Source organism: Salvelinus sp. IW2-2015, unplaced genomic scaffold, assembly GCF_002910315.2.
Source record: "Salvelinus sp. IW2-2015 unplaced genomic scaffold, ASM291031v2 Un_scaffold5812, whole genome shotgun sequence".
In the NCBI taxonomy this organism is placed as follows: domain Eukaryota; kingdom Metazoa; phylum Chordata; class Actinopteri; order Salmoniformes; family Salmonidae; genus Salvelinus; species Salvelinus sp. IW2-2015.
The window spans coordinates 24552-42796 of record NW_019947077.1 but is presented as its reverse complement, the minus strand read 5'-3'; the positions used below and the strand labels follow the sequence as shown (position 1 = coordinate 42796).

Below are 18245 nucleotides of genomic sequence, written 5' to 3'. Positions count from 1 at the left end.
TTGAGATGTGCTATACCATGTGTAGGATCCCGTACATGATGACTAAACCAACTTAAAACTGGAAAACCTTACCCTTATCACGATTAACCTGAACATTAAACCCTTACCCTAACCCTTATTCTAACCTAAACCCTACATTAACCTTAGACAAGCAGTTGACTTAATTCAACAGGATAGTTTAGTTGAATAGTCATGGGACATAATCATGTCCAATCCGACATATCCCATAAGCATCTGCCAGCTTCAGGTGTTCCCTAATGCCGGCGCCAATGGAATTCCCATTTACATTATATCCAGCTAAAATTGTACTTGTGCTATTCTCAAATTCTGAATTAGAGTTCGATGTTTGAAGACGATTCAACTCATCTTGAGTAGTTAACGCCCGGCCGGGAAAGCCCCTGGTGGCCCAGCGGTGTGAGGATGGAGCGTGCTCATCGGAAATGGAGCGCCCAAGGTGTGTAGTGTGCGTGTGAGAGGGACGGCGTGGATAGCGGCGTCTCGATGGCCAATAGTGTGACAGGGTGAGGATACAACCCGTGGGCTTGAGCACCCACAGTAAGTGACAGATATCTAGCCGCATGACTTGTGAAACGAACGTCCAGCGTGCATCCTAATGATCAACCACACCCCGCTCCGGTCCACGCCCCGGACCATAGTCTGAACACGTCGGCACACCCCCCTCCATTCGCGCCCGAGCTCCATCCTCCGACTTCAAGGCCATTCTACCCTCACAATCGTTTGCGTCTATGGAGATTGCATGGACTGAGATGCTTCATTTAATCAACATTCTGTCCAGGAGAGCAGGTGTGGCCTGAATAAGAATCCAGCGTGATTTGGAAAATGGGGTGTCCACATACTTTGTATATATAGGGTATGACATGGGTTTTGGCACCCTAGTGGTTCAGACAGTCCGAGTACGCGCCTGTCATGTGCCCATCACATTCATGAAAGGGTCAATTGATGGTTCAAATTAAACCCTTCTGGTCTCGTCTCCTTCCGGCGGCGAACTTTTTTATAGCAGTGCGTCTAGAGTGGAGGGTTCGTTGCCCCATATATACAGCATGCTGTGGTGGAGCGGCAGGTAGACTATGGTTAGAGTGGAGCGGCTCGGGCGGCGCACCTTCTCGGTGCTGACTCCTCCGTTCTTCTCGCGCTACTTCTCTTGTCTTTCCTCGATAGCTCCTCCCTTCTTACCGTTGTCGGTTAGATTCTCTTTCCTCTGAAGAATTGCGACTCCCTTTCTCCCCTAAGTGTCTCTCTTTCCTCTGCTGTAGGCTCCCTGCTCCCCTGGTCCTCTCTTCCTCTGACTCCTCCTTTCTTCCTCTGTCTTCTCCTTCCTCTGACGTCCTCCTTCTCCTCGTTCTCTCTGGGCTCGGCAGGGGTGTCTCTTCTCTTTTTTCCTACCGTGTCTCTGTTCTCTCTTCGTTCTATTCTGCGTCATTCTCCCTCTGTCTCTACCTCTTTCTCGCTGCAGTATACTGACGCTCGTCAAGGTCAGAGCGTGGGAGGTCCACCGGGGGGGGTAGCAGGGGGCTAGAGTATAAAATGCTCAGCTTTGATTATAGCAGTCTTTCAATTAATTAGTTCATATCTTTATTTATCCCACATAGGAATAATTCATGTTCCATTTACTCTTCCTAAACCTTTCCCTCAATACAAGTAGTTTTATGTCTCTCTAATACTTGTCATTACCACAAGCTTCTGCTGTGATATAACAGATTCACTCTTGTCTATCATCTTCTCAACCTACTGTGTTTTCTCTCTCTGCGTGTTAGAGCGACGCAGACTGAAAGGACTGGCAGTCAGACTGGTGGATTGGACACTTCCTGTTCGGGGACAGTGGAAGTCTTCTACAGAGGAGAGATGGTTGGGGTCTATTATTACTCTAGGTTGTGGTGAGGATGGATAGAGGTCTTGGCTGTAAGGTTGGGTCTGTAGACAGCTGGACTTGGTGGAGGAATCCTTGTAGCTGAATGGAGGACTCTGGTTGAAGATGGAAGAAAGAGGAGTCAGGACTATATAGTACTGTTTAGTTGTTGCCTATGAAATGTCTTCTATAAAGCGTGGCTTCTAGGAAGACCTGGGCTGACTTGATAGGTAGATATTCTGCATAGTGACCTGTTCAGGTTAAGAGGACTGTATATTGACGAAGTTTTTTGTTACAGTATATTACAATATACGTTATCAGTTTTTTGGTTTTATTTCATTATAGAGGAGAGATGTCAGATGCATTTTTAAACATTATATTTGTGTTGTCATTTGGTTTTGGGAAATGTTCGCATGGGGCAGGGCAATGCATGTTGTATCAGATACGTACTTGAAGTGAAGGCTAGTGCTTATGAGCTGGAGGTCGGCAGGGCACTTGTTATAGTTTTCCTATTTTAAAGTGAATGAACTTACTGTCCTGTCTCTTATCTGCTAGCTATGACTAGTGTTGTTTATATGACTGGCCAACCCGATCCTGATTGACTAAAGAACACACATTTCTACCTCTTTACAGTATCAAACATAGCACAATACAATCTTTTACCAAACATATTTGTGTTAGGTCCCTTGACAGTTCCATCAACAAATCTGATTGGCAATGTTGGGCAGGAATACAACCTCTTTTTTCTCCAGAGTACTATGTGCGGCGTTGTGGATTGGATTAGCGTAGTTTGGTCTGCAGCTGGCGGGCGAGTGGTAGGGATGAGTGAGAATGTGATCGCGCTCGATCAGTTCCAGTGGCGGCAGTAGCCCTGAGTGTCATAGTGAGTTGAAGCTGAGGCTCGTACCAGGCAGTGAGTGTCAGACGGTTAGTCTGTGAGTGGTAGCTTGGCTGATGAGGGCGTTCCTTGCATGCTCTAACTAAGGACCGAGAAGGTTTGTGCCTCTAAATTGTCGAGGATCAGCCGAAGCTGGATCAAAACCTGGGATAAGTGAGTATAAAATCTACCTCGTTCCTCCCCTGGAACAAGGCGTTACACCCAAATATTCCTACGTCGTCATTCAAATAAGAATTTGGTTAACAGAGTTAGCCAGTGAGTGCTACAAATGTTGTTAACGCCATGGCTTCTAGTTCCGACAATGCAAGTAATAACCACACGAGTAATCTAACCTAGATCCTAATTCCCAATACTACTCTCCTTTGATCACACAAGTGTAAGGCATAAAGAATATGTACATCATAGATGATATGAATGCAAGTACTCTAGGCTACAGAAACCAACGAGGACGTAGGAAGAGATAAACAAGTAAAATGAACCTAACAATAGAGTCGTATATTACATATCGAAGATTGTACAGTAGGGTATTAAACATTTAAAGTTGCATTAGTTTTAAAGTGGTATGATTACCATGTATTACCTAAAAGATGCCCAATATGATTATGAGTACAGTAATACATATACATATGAGATGGAGTAATGTAGTGATGAAACATTATATTATAAAGTGGCATTGGTTTAAAAAAAATCTGCTTGCCCTAGTAAAACAATTTTGTAAATTATGTAGTGGCAAGGATTTTCTATTAATGAATGTAAATGGTAAAAACTTTAGGTCTACCCGTCTGCGCTTTGAAGTTGATTATGCTCGAGTCCTCCCCTACTCCCTCCCCTGGACTTTAAACTTCCCTATATAGCCATCTACTTTACCTGGTACTCCCTGGTATTTAGCCATTTATTACGCTGGTTACTCCACTGTACATAGCCATGTTCATTCCTTTCTCCCTGCTATATAGCCTGTTTCATATAACCTGGTTCCCTCCGTTATATAGCCCTGTTATTCACCTAGTACCCCTCCCTGTTTATCATAGCCCATGTTTATTACCTCGAACCTCCCTTATATAGCTCTATGTTCAGTTTAACACTGGTACTCCCTTGATACTATAGCCATGTTACTACCTCCGGTACTCCCGTGTAGTATTAGCCACTGTATTTAACCTGCTACTTTCCCTGATATTATCGCCATCTTTTATTACCTGCGTACTCCCTGTGATATCCATGTTATGACCTTGTTACATCCATGTATATAGCCAATGCTTCATTAACCTGGTACTCCCTGTATATAGCCCTATGTACTTTACCTGGTTCTCTCGTGCGTTTCATATAGGCCATGTTATTACCTTGTACCTCCCTGTACTATGCCATGTTATTACCTGGTAATCCCTTAGGTTGTACGGTATCCAGAAACATGTTATTACCCGGTACTCCTGTGATCATAAAGCATGTTATTACATGGTACTCCCTGTAACTAGAGCCATGTTATTACCTGGTTACTCCCTGGTATAGGCCCATGTTATTACCTTGGTATCCCTGTAGACTAAGCCATGTATTGACTGGTACGTCCCGTGTAATATAGTCATGTTATTACCCTGGTGATTCCCTGTATATAGACATGTTTTACCTCGCTCTTAACACTCCCTGGATACTAGACATGTTTTACCTGGTACTCCCCTGTATATAGCGATGGTTATCTACATGATGGTACTCCCTGTATATAGCCATGTTATTACCTGGTACTCCCTGTATATAGCCATGTTATTACCTGGTTCTCCCTGTATATACCCATGTTATTACCTGGTACTCCCTGTATATAGCCATGTTATTACCTGGTACTCCCTGTATATAGCCATGTTATTACCTGATACTCCCTGTATATAGCCATGTTATTACCTGGTACTCCCTGTATATAGCCATGTTATTACCTGGTACTTCCTGTATATAGCCATGTTATTTCTTCTCATTTTGAAACAATGCTAACCTTACCTTCTTCTCTCTTCCTCTTCCTCTCCTCCCCAACAGGTGAACAACAACGGCCTGGTTTCGTTCATCAGAGAGGTGTCTCAGTTCACACCTGTAGCGTTTCCCATCGCCGGCGACCGGAGGGTTGTGGCAGCGTTCTGGGCTGACGTGGACAACCGGCGGGCGGGACAGGTCTTCTACCGGGAGAGTAGAGACCCGTCTGTCCTCCTGAGGGCCACGGCTGATGTCAGACGACACTTCTCTGAGTTCCCAGAGTTCAGTGCGACGTGGATCCTCATCTCAACGTGGCTCAAAGTCACCTTCTTTGGAGGAAGTGACATCACACCGGTAGGATTCTCAACCAATTAAATTAAACGAATCGCTCACTCAAATCAATCAGTCAAATGTATTTACATAGTGTACTATATGTGACCTGTTGACTACTGTTCTGTGCAGGTGAATACGTTCCAAGTGATACTGATCACCAACGAAGAGCTTTCCTTCACCATCTTCCAGTATCATGCCATCAGCTGGACTACAGGCATGCATGCCAGCAGTGGAGGAGACCTGGCAGGGCTAGGAGGCATCGCTGCACAGGTAAGATGACAGAGATGTCCTCACAAAGGTGTCGAAAGCGTTCCACAGGGATGCTGGCCCATGTTGACTTCAATGCTTCCCACAGTTGTGTCAAGTTACCTCGCTGTCCTTTGGGTGGTGGACCATTCTTGATACACACGGAAAACAGTTGAGCGTGAATAACCCAGCAGCATTGCAGTTCTTGACTCAAACCGGTGCGCCTGGCACCTACTACCATACCCCGTTGAACGGCACTTTTATTTAGTTTTGCCCATTCACCCTCTGAATGGTACACATACACAATCCATGTCTCAAGACTTAAAAAACCTTCTTTATTAACCATGTCTCCTCCCCTTCGTCTACACTGATTGAAGTGGATTTAACAGGTGACATCAATAAGGGATCATAGCTTTCACCTGGATTCAAGCATTTCGCTACACCTGCAATAACATCTGCAAAATATGACCAATAAAATGTGATTCATCTGGTGAGTGTCACCTTCGTCGTAAAGATGAGACCATGGCTCAGCGTGAGTAGAGTTCCACATCATTTGAATCAACAGGAAACTCACCTAACAAAACAAAAACAACAAACTACCGAACAAAACGTGAAGCGAATAGTGCAGACAGGCAACTAAACATAGAACAAGATCCCACAAAACACAAAAGGGAAATGGCTACCTAAATATGATCCCCAATCAGAGACAACGATAAACAGCTGCCTCTGATTGGGAACCATATCAGGCCAACATAGACATACAAAACCCCTAGACATACAACACCCCTTGACATACAAAAACTAGCATACTCACCCTATTCACACCCTGACCTAATTAAAATATATAGAAAAACAAAGATATCTAAGGTCAAGTGACAGTCAGTCTATGTCATGGAAAGAGCAGGTGTTCTTAATGTTTTGTACACTCAGTGAAAATGTCTATCTATCTATATATACGGAAAGTTTTCAGACCCCTTGACTTTTTCCAAATGTTTTTTCGTAACATCCTTATTCTAAAATGGATTAAATAAAAAAAAATCCTCATCGAACAACAACGACAAAATACCCCATAATGGCAAAGTGAAAACAGTTTTTTCAAAATGTTTGCAGATATATTAAGAATAAAAAACAGAAATACCTTATTTACATAAGTATTCAGACCCTTTGCTATGAGACTCGAAATTGAGCTCAGGTGAATCCTGTTTCCATTGATCATCCTTGAGATGTTTCTACAACTTGACTGGAGTCCGCCTGTGGTAAATTCAGTTGATTGGACATGATTTGGAAAGGCACACACCTGTCTATATAAGGTCCCACAGTTGACAGCACATGTCAGAGCAAAAACCAAGCCATGAGGTCGAAGGAATTGTCCGTAGAGCTCCGAGACAGGATTGTGTCGAGGCACCGATCTGAGGAAGGGTACCAAAACATTTCTGCAGCATTGAAGGTCCCCAAGAACACAGTGGCCTCCATCATTCTTAAATGGAAGAAGTTTGGAACCACCAAGACTCTTCCTAGAGCTGGCCGCCCGGCCAAACTGAGCAATCGGGAGAGAAGGGCCTTGGTCAGGGAGGTGACCAAGAACCCGTTCCTCTGTGGTGATGGGAGAACCTTCCAGAAGGACAACCATCTCTGCAGCACTCCACCAATCAGGCCTTTATGGTAGAGTGGCCACACCGCTTGGAGTTTGCCAAAAGTCACCTAAAGACTCTCAAACAATGAGAAACAAGATTCTCTGATCTGATGAAACCAAGATTGAACTCTTTGGCCTGGCACCATCCCTACGGTGAAGCGTGGTGGTGGCAGCATCATGCTGTGGGATTTTTTTTAATTCTTTAATCTGCTTGAAAATCTATGGCAAGACTTGAAAATGGTTGTCAAGCAATGATCAACAACCAATTTGACAGCTTGAATAATAAATACAAAAAGTGATGTGTAAATATTGTACAATCCAGGTCTGCAAAGCTCTTAGAGACGTACCCAGAAAGACTCACAGCTGTAATCGCTGCCAAAGGCAATTCTAACATGTATTGACTCAGTGGTGTGAATACTTATGTAACTGACAAGGTAAATCCAGGTGGAAGCTATGATCCCTTATTGATGTCACTTGTTAAATCCACTTCAATCAGTGTAGAAAAAGGGGTTAAAGAAGTATTTTTAAGAGACAATTGAGACATGGATTGTGTTTGAGGGTGAATGGGACAAGACAAAAAAATATAAGTGCCTTTGAACAGGGTATGGTAGTAGGTGCCAGGCGCACCGGTTTGTGTCAAGAACTGCAATGCTGCTGGGTTTTTCCACACTCCAACAGTTTCCCATGTGTATCAAGAGTCGTCCACCACCCAAAGGACATCCAGCCAACCTGAGTCAACATGGACCAGCATCCCTGTGGAACGCTTCGACACCTTGTAGAGTCCCTGCCCCCCAACGAATTGAGGCTGTTTCTGAGGACAAAAGGGGGGGGGGGGGGGGGGGGGGGGGGGTGCAACTCAATATTAGGAAGGTGTACCTAATGTTTAGTTTACTCAGCAGTCCCATGAGGAAACAATAGAACACTTCACCCGGATTTGAGCCTCTTAAGCGTCTTGGAAATTTGAGATTGCGATTTCAGGTTGAATTAAAATTCTCAGACAACATGGCTGGGCATTGAGATCTTTCCGTAAGCTTCCTTTGGAACCCTCGCGCACAGGCTTTCTCTTTGCCTCTCTGGTGGGAGTTTTCAGTGAGGTGTGTTAGTAGTGTGTCATTAGAAGTGTGTTCAGACAGCTCATAGACCTATAAGGCGATTTAGATGAAGTGTCCCATTTGTTCTAAGGTCGTGACCCTAATGGCACCCTACATTCCTATAAAGTGCACTACTTTTGAAAAGAGCCTTACAGGCCCTTGGGACACGGATTTAAAGAGATTCTCCAGTACTTTCGTATATATTTTTTGCCAGCAGTTCTGAAAGTAGCGCTCAGAAGCCAAAAGTGGTCCCAAAATTGCCCACTAGGTAACATATGTGCACCACGTCATTGCTCTCTCTCCCCTCATCTCTCTCTCTCTCTCTTTCTCTCACTCTCTCTCTCTCCCCATCTCTCTCTCTCCCCATCTCTCTCTCCCCATCTCTCTCTCCTCCTATCTCTCTCTCTCCCATCTCTCTCTCTCTCTCTCTCCTCCCCATCTCTCTCTCCTTCTCTCTCCCATCTCTCTCTCTTCTCTCTCTCTCTCCCCATCTCTCTCTCTACTTTCTCTCCCCATCTCTCTTCTCTATCTCTCTCTCTCTCTCTCTCTCCCATCTCTCCCCATCTCTCCTCTCTCCCATCTCTCTCACCCCATCTCTCTCCACCCCATCTCTTCTCCCCACTCTCTCTCTCTCCCCATCTCTCTCTCTCTCCCCACTCTCTCTCTCTCCCCATCTCTCTCGCCCCATTCTTCTCTCCTCCCATCTCTCTCTCTCTCTCCATCTCTCTTCCCATCTCTCTCGCTTTCTCTCTCTCTCTCTGTATCTCTCTCTCTTCTCTCTCTCTAGGTCAGCTAGGAGGCTGACCTGGTTGCTAGGGGGGAAAATGTAGGGGGGAAATGTAGGAGGTAAAATGTAGAGAAAATGTAGGAAAATCACACAGCTTCCAGAAAAGCAATTGCTTTAAAACTAGGGATTTCATGGCTAATTGAGGTAATAGTGTAATTCTGCTTCTAGATTATATAAAACTACACATGGACACTATCCAGCCCAAAGCAGGAGGTTTACAAATACTTAGTAGTTGCCAAAGTTCCGTCCGGGCATGTCTTTAAGGGTGGTCTTTCAGCATCACCCGGAGCATGTCTTTAAGGGTGGTCTCTTCAGCATCACCCGGAGCATGTCTTTAAGGTGGTCTATACAGCATCACCCGGAGCATGTCTTTAAGGGTGGTCTCTTCAGCATCACCCGGAGCATGTCTTTAAGGGTGGTCTCTTCAGCATCACCCAGAGCATGTCTTTAAGGGTGGTCTCTTCAGCCTCACCGGAGCATGTCTTTAAGGTGGTCTCTCCAGCATCACCCGGAGCATGTCTTTAAGGGTGGTCTCTCCAGCATCACACCGGAGCATGTCTTTAAGGGTTTTGTCTCTTCAGCATCACCCGGAGCAATGTCTTTAAGGTGGTCTCTACAACATTCACCCGGAGCATGTTCTTAAGGGTGGTCTCTTCAGCATCACCGGAGCATGTCTTTAAGGGTGGTCTCTACAGCATCACCCGGAGCATGTCTTAAGGGTGGTCTCTTCAGCATCACCCAGAGCATGTGTTTAAGGGTGGTCTCTACAGCATCACCCGGAGCATGTCTTTAAGGTTGTCTCTCCAGCATCACTCTAAAACCTGTAACGTCTTGCTCCTAGGCAGGTTTTAACGCTGGCGATGGGAAACGTTACTTCAACATCCCGGGGTCTCGTACTGATGATGTCGTGGATGTGGAGGAACCACCAATGGTGGGTTACCCCGGGAATGGGTGTTCCGTATTGACAATGCCCAGAGTGGAGGTGGGCGGATGCAACGACTCCGGTAAGATGGAGGAGGGATTGGAGGATATTTAGTCATTATGATACAAATAAATAAAAATTTATAAAAATGTATTAAAAAATAGTGTGTTGTGACGTTGGTAAATGCACTTTATTATAATTGTGATTGTTATTTGACACAACATTTGTCTGAGTTCCCTATCCTCCATTGTCTTAGCTGGACTAGCGTTATGTAGGACTGACGCTGCTTGACGTATGGACTAGGACTGATGCTGCTTGACGTTATGGGACTAGGACTGACGCTGCTTGACGTATGGACTAGGACTGATGCTGCTTGATGTATGGGACTAGGACTGATGCTGGCTTGACGTATGGGACTAGGACTGATGCTGCTTGACGTATGGGACTAGGACTGACGCTGCTGACGTATGGGACTAGGACTGATGCTGCTTGACGATATGGGACTAGGACTGATGCTGCTTGACGTAGGAGTAGGACTGATGCTGCTTGACGTATGGGACTATGACTGATGCGCTTGACGTATGGGATAGGACTGACGCTGCTTGACGCTATAGGACTAGGACTGACGCTGCTTGACGTATGGCGGACTAGGACTGACGCTGCTTGACGTATGGGACTAGGACTGACGCTGCTTGACGTATGGGACTAGGACTGACGCTGCTTGACGTATGGACTAGGACTGACGCTGCTTGACGTATGGACTAGGACTGACGCTGCTTGACGTATGGGACTAGGACTGATGCTGCTTGACGTATGGGACTAGGACTGACGCTGCTTGACGTATGGGACTAGGACTGACGCTGCTTGGACGTATGGACTAGGACTGACGCTGCTTGACGTATGGGACGACTGACGCGCTTGACGTATGGGACTAGGACTGACCGCTTGACGTTAGGACTAGGACTGACGCTGCTGTGATGTATGGACTAGGACTGATGCTGCTTGATGTATGGGACTAGGACTGACCGCTGCTTGACGTATGGGACTAGGACTGATGCTGCTTGACGTATGGGACTAGGACTGATGCTGCTTGACGTATGGGACTAGGACTGATGCTGCTTGACGATGGACTAGGTCTGATGCTGCTTGACGTATGGGACTATGACTGATGCTGCTTGACGTATGGGACTAGTGACTGAACGCTGCTTGACGTATGGGACTAGGACTGATGCTGCTTGACGTATGGACTAGGACTGATGCTGCTGACGTATGGACTAGGATGATGCTGCTTAGACTTATGGACTATGACTGACGCTGCTTGACGTATGGGACTAGGACTGATGCTGCTTGACGTATGGGACTAGGACTGATGCTGCTTGACTTATGGGACTATGACTGACGCTGCTTGACGTATGGGACTAGGACTGACGCTGCTTGACGTATGGGACTAGGACTGACGCTGCTTGATGTATGGACCAGGACTGATGTGCTTGACGTATGGACTAGGACTGATGCTGCTTGACGTATGGACTAGGACTGATGCTGCTTGACGGTAGGGACAGGACTGATGCTGCTTGACGTATGGGACTAGGACTGATGTCTGACTATGACGTATGGGGACTAGGACTGACGCTGCTTGACGTATGGGACTAGGACTGACGCTGCTTGACGTATGGACAGGACTGATCCTCCTCACTAACTAGCTGTTCTATCTCTCCTCCTCACTAACTAACTGTTCTATCTCTCATCCTCACTAACTAACTGTTCTGTCTCTCCTCCACTAACTAGCTGTTCTATCTCTCCTTCTCACTAACTAGCTGTTCTATCTCTTCCTCCTCACTAACTAACTGTTCTGTCTCTCCTCACTAAACTAACTGTTCTATCTCTCCTTCTCACTAACTAGCTGTTCTATCTCTTCCTCCTCACTAACTAGCTGTTCTGTCTCTCCTCCTCACTAATTAGCTGTTCTATCTCTCCTCCTCACTAAACTAACTGTTTCTGTCTCTCATCCTCACTAACTAGCTGTTCTATCTCTCCTCACTAACTAGCTGTTCTATCTCTCCTCACTAACTAACTGTTCTATCTCTCCTCCTCACTAATTAGCTGTTCTATCTCTCCTCCTCACTAACTAACTGTTCTATCTTCCCCTCACTAACTAGCTGTTCTTATCTCTCCTCCTCACTAACTAGCTGTTCTATCTCCCCTCACTAATTAGCTGTTCTATCTCTCCTCCTCACTAACTAGCTGTTCTATCTCTCCTCCTCTCACTAACTAGCTGTTTCATCTCTCCTCCTCACTAACTAGCTGTTCTATCTCTCCTCACTAACTACTGTTCCATCTCTCCCTCACTAACTAACTGTTCTTACCTCCTCACAACTAAACTGTTCTATCTCTCCTCCTCACTAACTAGCTGTTCTATCTCTCCTCCTCACTAACTAGCTGTTCTATCTATCCTTCTCACTAACTAGCTGTTCTATCTCTCCTCACTAACTAGCTGTTCTATCTCTCCTCCTCACTAACTAGCTGTTCTATCTCTCCTCACTAACTAGCTGTTCAATCTCTCCTCACTAATTAGCTGTTCTATCTCTCCTCACTAACTAGCTGTTCAATCTCTCCTCACTAACTAGCTGTTCTATCTCTCCTCCTCACAACTAACTGTTCTATCTCTCCTCCTCACTAACTAGCTGTTCTATCTCTCCTCCTCACTAACTAAGCGTTCTATCTCTCCTCACTAACTACTGTTCTGTCTTCCTCACTAACTAACTGTTCAATCTCTCCTCACTAATTAGCTGTTCTATCTCTCCTCCTCACTAACTAATTGTTCTATCTCTCCTCCCACTAACTAGCTGTTCTATCTCTCCTCACTAACTAGCTGTTCTATCTCTCCTCCTCACTAACTAACTGTTCAATCTCTCCTCACTAATTAGCTGTTTATCTCTCCTCCTCACTAACTAACTGTTCTATCTCTCCTCCTCACTAACTAGCTGTTCTATCTCTCCTCCTCACTAACTAGCTGTTCTATCTCTCCTCACTAACTAGCTGTTCTGTCTCTCCTCACTAACTAACTGTTCAATCTCTCCTCACTAATTAGCGGTTCTATCTCTCCTCCTCACTAACTAACTGTTCTATCTCTCCTCCTCACTAACTAGCTGTTTCTATCTCTCCTCCTCACTAACTAGCTGTTCTATCTCTCCTCACTAACTAGCTGTTCTATCTCTCCTTTCTCACTAACTAACTGTTCTATCTCTCCTCCTCACTAATTAGCTGTTCTATCTCTCCTCCTCAACTAACTAGCTGTTCTTCACTAATCTTTCTCCTCCTCACTAACTAGCTTTCTCTATCTCCTCCTCACTAACTAGCTGGTTCTATCTCTCCTCACTAACTAACTGTTCTATCTTCTCCTCCTCACTAACTAGCTGTTCTATTCTCTACCTTCACTAACTAGCTGTTCTGTCTCTCCTCCTCACTTAACTAGCTGTTCCATCTCTTCCTCACTAACTATCTGTTCTATCTCTCCTCACTAACTAACTGTTCTATCTCTCCTCACTAACTAGCTGTTCTGTCTCTCCTCCGCAGCGTCTGTGTGCCCTCACCTTCGACCCTGTCTGAACGGAGGTCGCTGTATAGACGACTGCATCACCGGAAACCCTTCCTTCACCTGCTCCTGTCTGGCTGGCTTCACAGGACCCCGGTGCCAGATAGGTCAGTCGGTGAACTTTGACCTTTGACCACAGTCACTCTGCTCCGTTCTGCCGCAGAGTCCCTCTTTAGAAGCAACCTCGTAGCCCCTAGATCTGAGAGGATTTGATAGGTTTAAAGACATGCTCCGGAACTTTGGTGACTAGTAAATATTTATTTAAACCTTTGGGCTGGATGTATCAATGCATAGTTCATACATACACTACATGACCAAAAAGTATGTGAACATCTCATTCCAAAATCATGGGCATTAATATTGAGTTGGACCCCCCCTTTGCTGCTATAACAGCCTCCATTCTTCTGGGAAGGCTTTCCACTACATGTTGGAACATTGCTGCGGGGACTTGCTTTCATTCAGCCACAAGAGCATTAGTGAGGTCGGGCACTGATGTTGGGCGATTAGGCCTGGCTCGCAGTCGGCGTTCCAATTCATCCCAAAGGTGTTCAATGGGGTTGAGGTCAGGGCTCTGTGCAGGCTAGTCAAGTTCTTCCACACTGATCTCAACAAAACATTTCTGTATGGACCTCGCTTTGTGCACTGCGGCATTTTTCATGCTGAAACAGGGAAGGGACTTCCCCAAACTGTTGCCGCAAAGTTGGAAGCACAGAATCATCTAGAATGTCATTGTATGCTGTAGCCTTAAGATTTCCCTTCACTGGAACTAAGGGGCCTTGCCCAAACCATGAAAATCATCCCCAGACCATTATTCCCCCTCCACCTAATTTTACAGTTGGCACTATGCATTGGGGCAGGTAGCGCTCTCCTAGTATCCTCCAAACCCAGACTCGTCCGTCGGACTGCCAGATGGTGAAGCGTGATTCATGACTCCTGAGAACACGCTTGACACCACTCCAGCCGACGCTTGGCTTTGCACATGGTGATCTTAGGCTTGTGTGCGGCTGCTCGGCCATGGAAACCCATTTTCATGAAGCTCCCGACGATCAGTTCTTGTGCTGACGTTGCTTCCAGAGGCAGTTTGTGACAGAGGACAGAGGATTTTTACGCGCAATGTGCATTCAGCACCTGCATTCCTGTTCTGTGAGCTTGTGTGGCCTACCACCTCGCAGCAGAGCCGTTGTTGCTCCGAGACGTTTCCACTTCACAATAACAGCACTTACAGTTGACCGGGGCAGCTCTAGCAAGGCAGTCATTTGATGAACTGACTTGTTGGAAAGGTGGCATCCTATGACGGTGCCACGTTGAAAGTCACTGAGCTCGTCAGTACGGGCCAATCTACTGCCAATGTTTGTCTATGGAGATTGCATGGCTGTGTGCTTACATTTTATTAGCCTGTCAGCAACGGGTGTGGCTGAAATAGCTGAATCCCCTGATTTGAAGGGGTGTCCACGTACTTGTGTATACAGTTGAAGTCGGAAGTTTACATACACCTTAGCCAAATACATTTAAATTCAGGGTTTTCACAATTCCTGACTTTTAAACTTAGTAACAAATGTTTTAGGTTAGTTAGGATCACCACTTCATTTTAAGAATGTGAAATGTCAGAATAATAGTAGATAGAATTATTTCACTTATAATTCACTGTATCACAATTCCAGTGGCTCAGAAGTTTACATACACTAAGTTGACTGTGCCTTTTAAACAGCTTGGAAAATTACAGAAAATGGCTTTAGAAGCTTCTGATAGGCTAATTGACATCATTTGAGTCAATTGGAGGTGTACCTGTGGGTGTATTTCAAGGCCTACCTTCAAACTCAGTGCCTCTTTGCTTGACATCATGGGAAAATGGTCCCGTGTGGCTCAGTTGGTAGAGCATGGCGCTTGCAACTCCAGGGTTGTGGGTTCATTCCCCACGGGGGGACCAGGATGAATATGTATGAACTTTCCAATTTGTAAGTCGCTCTGGATAAGAAGCGTCTGCTAAATGACTTAAATGTAAAATGTTAAAATCAAAAGAAATCAGCCAAAACCTTAGAAAACAAATTGTGACATCCACAAGTCTGGTTCATCCTTGGGAGCTATTTCCAAAACACCGAAGGTACCAGACGTTCATCTGTACAAAAAATAAAATTAAAAATAATATAATAATATAAAAAAATAGCAAAAAAATAAAAAAAATAGTACGCAAGCATAAACACCATGGACCACGCAGCCATCATACCGCTCAGGAAGGAGAGCGCGTTCCTGTCTCCTATAGAATGAACGGTACTTTGGTTCAAAAAGTGCAAATCAAATCCCAGAAACAACAGCAAAGGACCTTGTGGACGACTGGCTGTCTGAACACAGGTACAAAGTATCCTATATCCCACAGTAAACGAGTCTATATCCGACATAGACCCTGAAAGGCCGCTAAGCAAGGAAGAAGGCCACTACTCAAAACCGCCATAAAAAAAGCCCAGACTACGGTTTGCAAACTGCACATGGGGACAAAGATCGTACTTTTTGGGAAATGTCCTCGTGTCTGATAAAAAGAAAAATAGAGGGCGTGTTTTGGCCATAATGACATTCGTTATGTTTGGAGGAAAAAGGGGGAGGCCCTTGCAAGCCGAGAACACCATCCGCAACCGTGAAGCACGGGGGTGGCAGCATCATGTTGTGGGGGTGCTTGTTGTGCAAGGCAGGGAACTGGTGCACTTCAACAATAGATGACATATGCGGAGTGGAACATTATGTGGATATAGTTGAAGCCAACATCTCAAGACATCACAGGTCAGGAAGTTAAAGCTTGGTCCGGCAAATTGGACAATGGACAATTGTCCAAATGGACAATGACCCAAGCATACTTCCGAAGTTTGTGGCAAAATGGCTTGAAGGAGCAACATACGTCAAGGTATTGGAGTGGGCCATCACAAAGCCCTGACCTCAATACATAGAACATTTTGGGCAGAAAGACTGAAAAAGCGTGTTTGAGCAAGAAGGCCCACAAACCTGAACTCAGTTACACCACGTCTGTCAGGAGGAATGGGGCCAGAATTCACCCAACTTATTGTGGAAGCTTGTGGAAGGCAACCCGAAACATTTGCCCCAAGTACGAAATACTAATTGAGTGTATGTAAACTTCTGACCCACTGGGAATGTGATGAAAGAAATAAAAAGCTGAAATAAATCATTCTCTCTACTATTATTCTGACATTTCACATTCTTCAAATAAAGTCGTGATCCTAACTGACCTAAAACGGGGAATTGTTACTAGAATTAAATGTCCGAATTGTGAAAAACTGAGTTTAAATGTTTTTTGGCTATGGTGTATGGAAACGTTCGACTTCACTGTACATATATATATATATATATATATATAATACATATACTTACAGGTAATACTCTTTTCAGATCTAGTGAGTAGGGGGCTGGAGGTTTAGCTGGACAGGGCCCCACCCCGTCTCTGCTCTGGGCGTAAAGGGCTAGGGATTAGGGGCTAAGGGTTGGTGGCTTAGGGGTAGGGGTTAGGCGGCCTAAGGGATTAGGGGCTAGGATTAGGGGCTAGGGGTTTAGGTGCAGGGGTTAATGGTTAGGGGCGTAGGGGTTAGGGGTTCTAGGGGTTAGGGCTAGGGGGTTGTAGGGCTAGGGGGTTAGGTGTCTAGGGGTTAATGGTTAGGGGCTAGGGGTTAGGGGCTAGGGTTAGGGCTAGGGGTTAATGGTTAGGGGCTAGGGCATTGGGGCTAGGGGTTAGGCTAGGGGTTAGGGGCTAGGGTTAGGTGCTAGGGGTTAATGGTTAGGGGCTAGGGGTTAGGGGCTTAGGGGGTTTAGGGGGCTAGGGGTTAGGGGCCTAGGGTTAGGGGCTAGGGGTAGGGGTAGGGGTTAATGTTTAGGGGCTAAGGGAATTAGGGGAGGGTAGGGGCTAGGGGTTAGGGGTTTAATGGTTAGGGGCTAGGGGTTAATGGTTAGGGGCTAGGGGATTAGGGGCTAGGGGTTAGGGCTAGGGTTAACTGGTTAGGGGCTAGGGATTAGGGGCCTAGGGGCTAGGGGTTAGGGCTAGGGGTAGGGGCTAGGGGCTACTGGGTTAGGTGCCTAGGAATTAGGGGCTAAGGGGTTAAGGGTTTAGGCTGCTAGGGATAGGGGCTAGGGGTCTAAGGCTTAGGGGGTTACTGGTTAGGGGGCGTAAGGATTAGGGGGCTAAGGGTTAGGGGTTAATGGCTAGGGTTAGGGGCTAGGGGCTAGAGGGTTAGGGTTAAGGGATAGGGGTTAGGGGGCTAGGGATTAGAAGGGCTAGGGGTACGGGGATAGGGTTAGGGGTAAGGGGCTAGGGTTAGGTGGATTAAGGGATAGGGGCTAGGGGTTTAGGGAATTAAGGGCTAGGGGCTAGGGTTGAGGCTAGGGGTTTAAGGGCTTAGGGGCTACTGGGTTAGGGGGTTGGGGGGCTAAGGGGTTAGGGATTTAGGGGTTAAGGGCTGAGGGGCCTAGGGGTTAAGGGCTAGGGGGTTAGGGGCTAGGGTTAGGGGCTTACTGGTTAAGGGGTTAGGGCCTATCCCCTCCCAGCCCCTGCTCCTCTCTTGCTTCCTCTCTGTCCTCTCTTGCTCCTCTCTCCTCTCTCGCTCTCTGGCTCTCCTCTTCCTCTCGCTCCTCTCTCCTCTCCTGCTCCTCCCGCTCCTCTCTCTCTCTCTGCTCCTCTTCCTCCCGCTCCTCTCTGCTCCTTCTCTCCCTCTGCTCCTCTCTCCTCTCTGCTCCTCCTTCCTCTCTGCTCCTCTCGTCTCTCTCTCCTCTCTCTCTCTGCTCCTCCTCCTCTCTCCTCTCTCGCTCTCTCCCTCTCCCTCTCTGCTCCTCTCTGCTCCCTCTCCTCTCTCTCCTCTCTCCTCTCTCCTCTCTCTCTCTGCTCCTCTCTCCTCTCTGCTCCTCTCTCCTCTCTCCTCCTCTCTCCTCTTC

At 46.2% G+C, this 18245-nt stretch overlaps 1 protein-coding gene across 1 annotated transcript in view; it reads left to right on the top strand.

Annotated features, from left to right (window-relative positions):
* Positions 1 to 18245, top strand: part of LOC139026787 (sushi, nidogen and EGF-like domain-containing protein 1) — a gene marked incomplete at its 5' end in the record, with an annotated part of 26771 nt that overhangs the window by 5202 nt on the left and 3324 nt on the right. Inside the window, 4 exons of the mRNA XM_070442073.1 lie at positions 4782 to 5069; positions 5178 to 5318; positions 9647 to 9809; positions 13304 to 13429. Of these exons, the coding sequence (XP_070298174.1) occupies positions 4782 to 5069; positions 5178 to 5318; positions 9647 to 9809; positions 13304 to 13429 (718 nt within the window). The remainder of the gene's footprint in view (positions 1 to 4781; positions 5070 to 5177; positions 5319 to 9646; positions 9810 to 13303; positions 13430 to 18245) is intronic.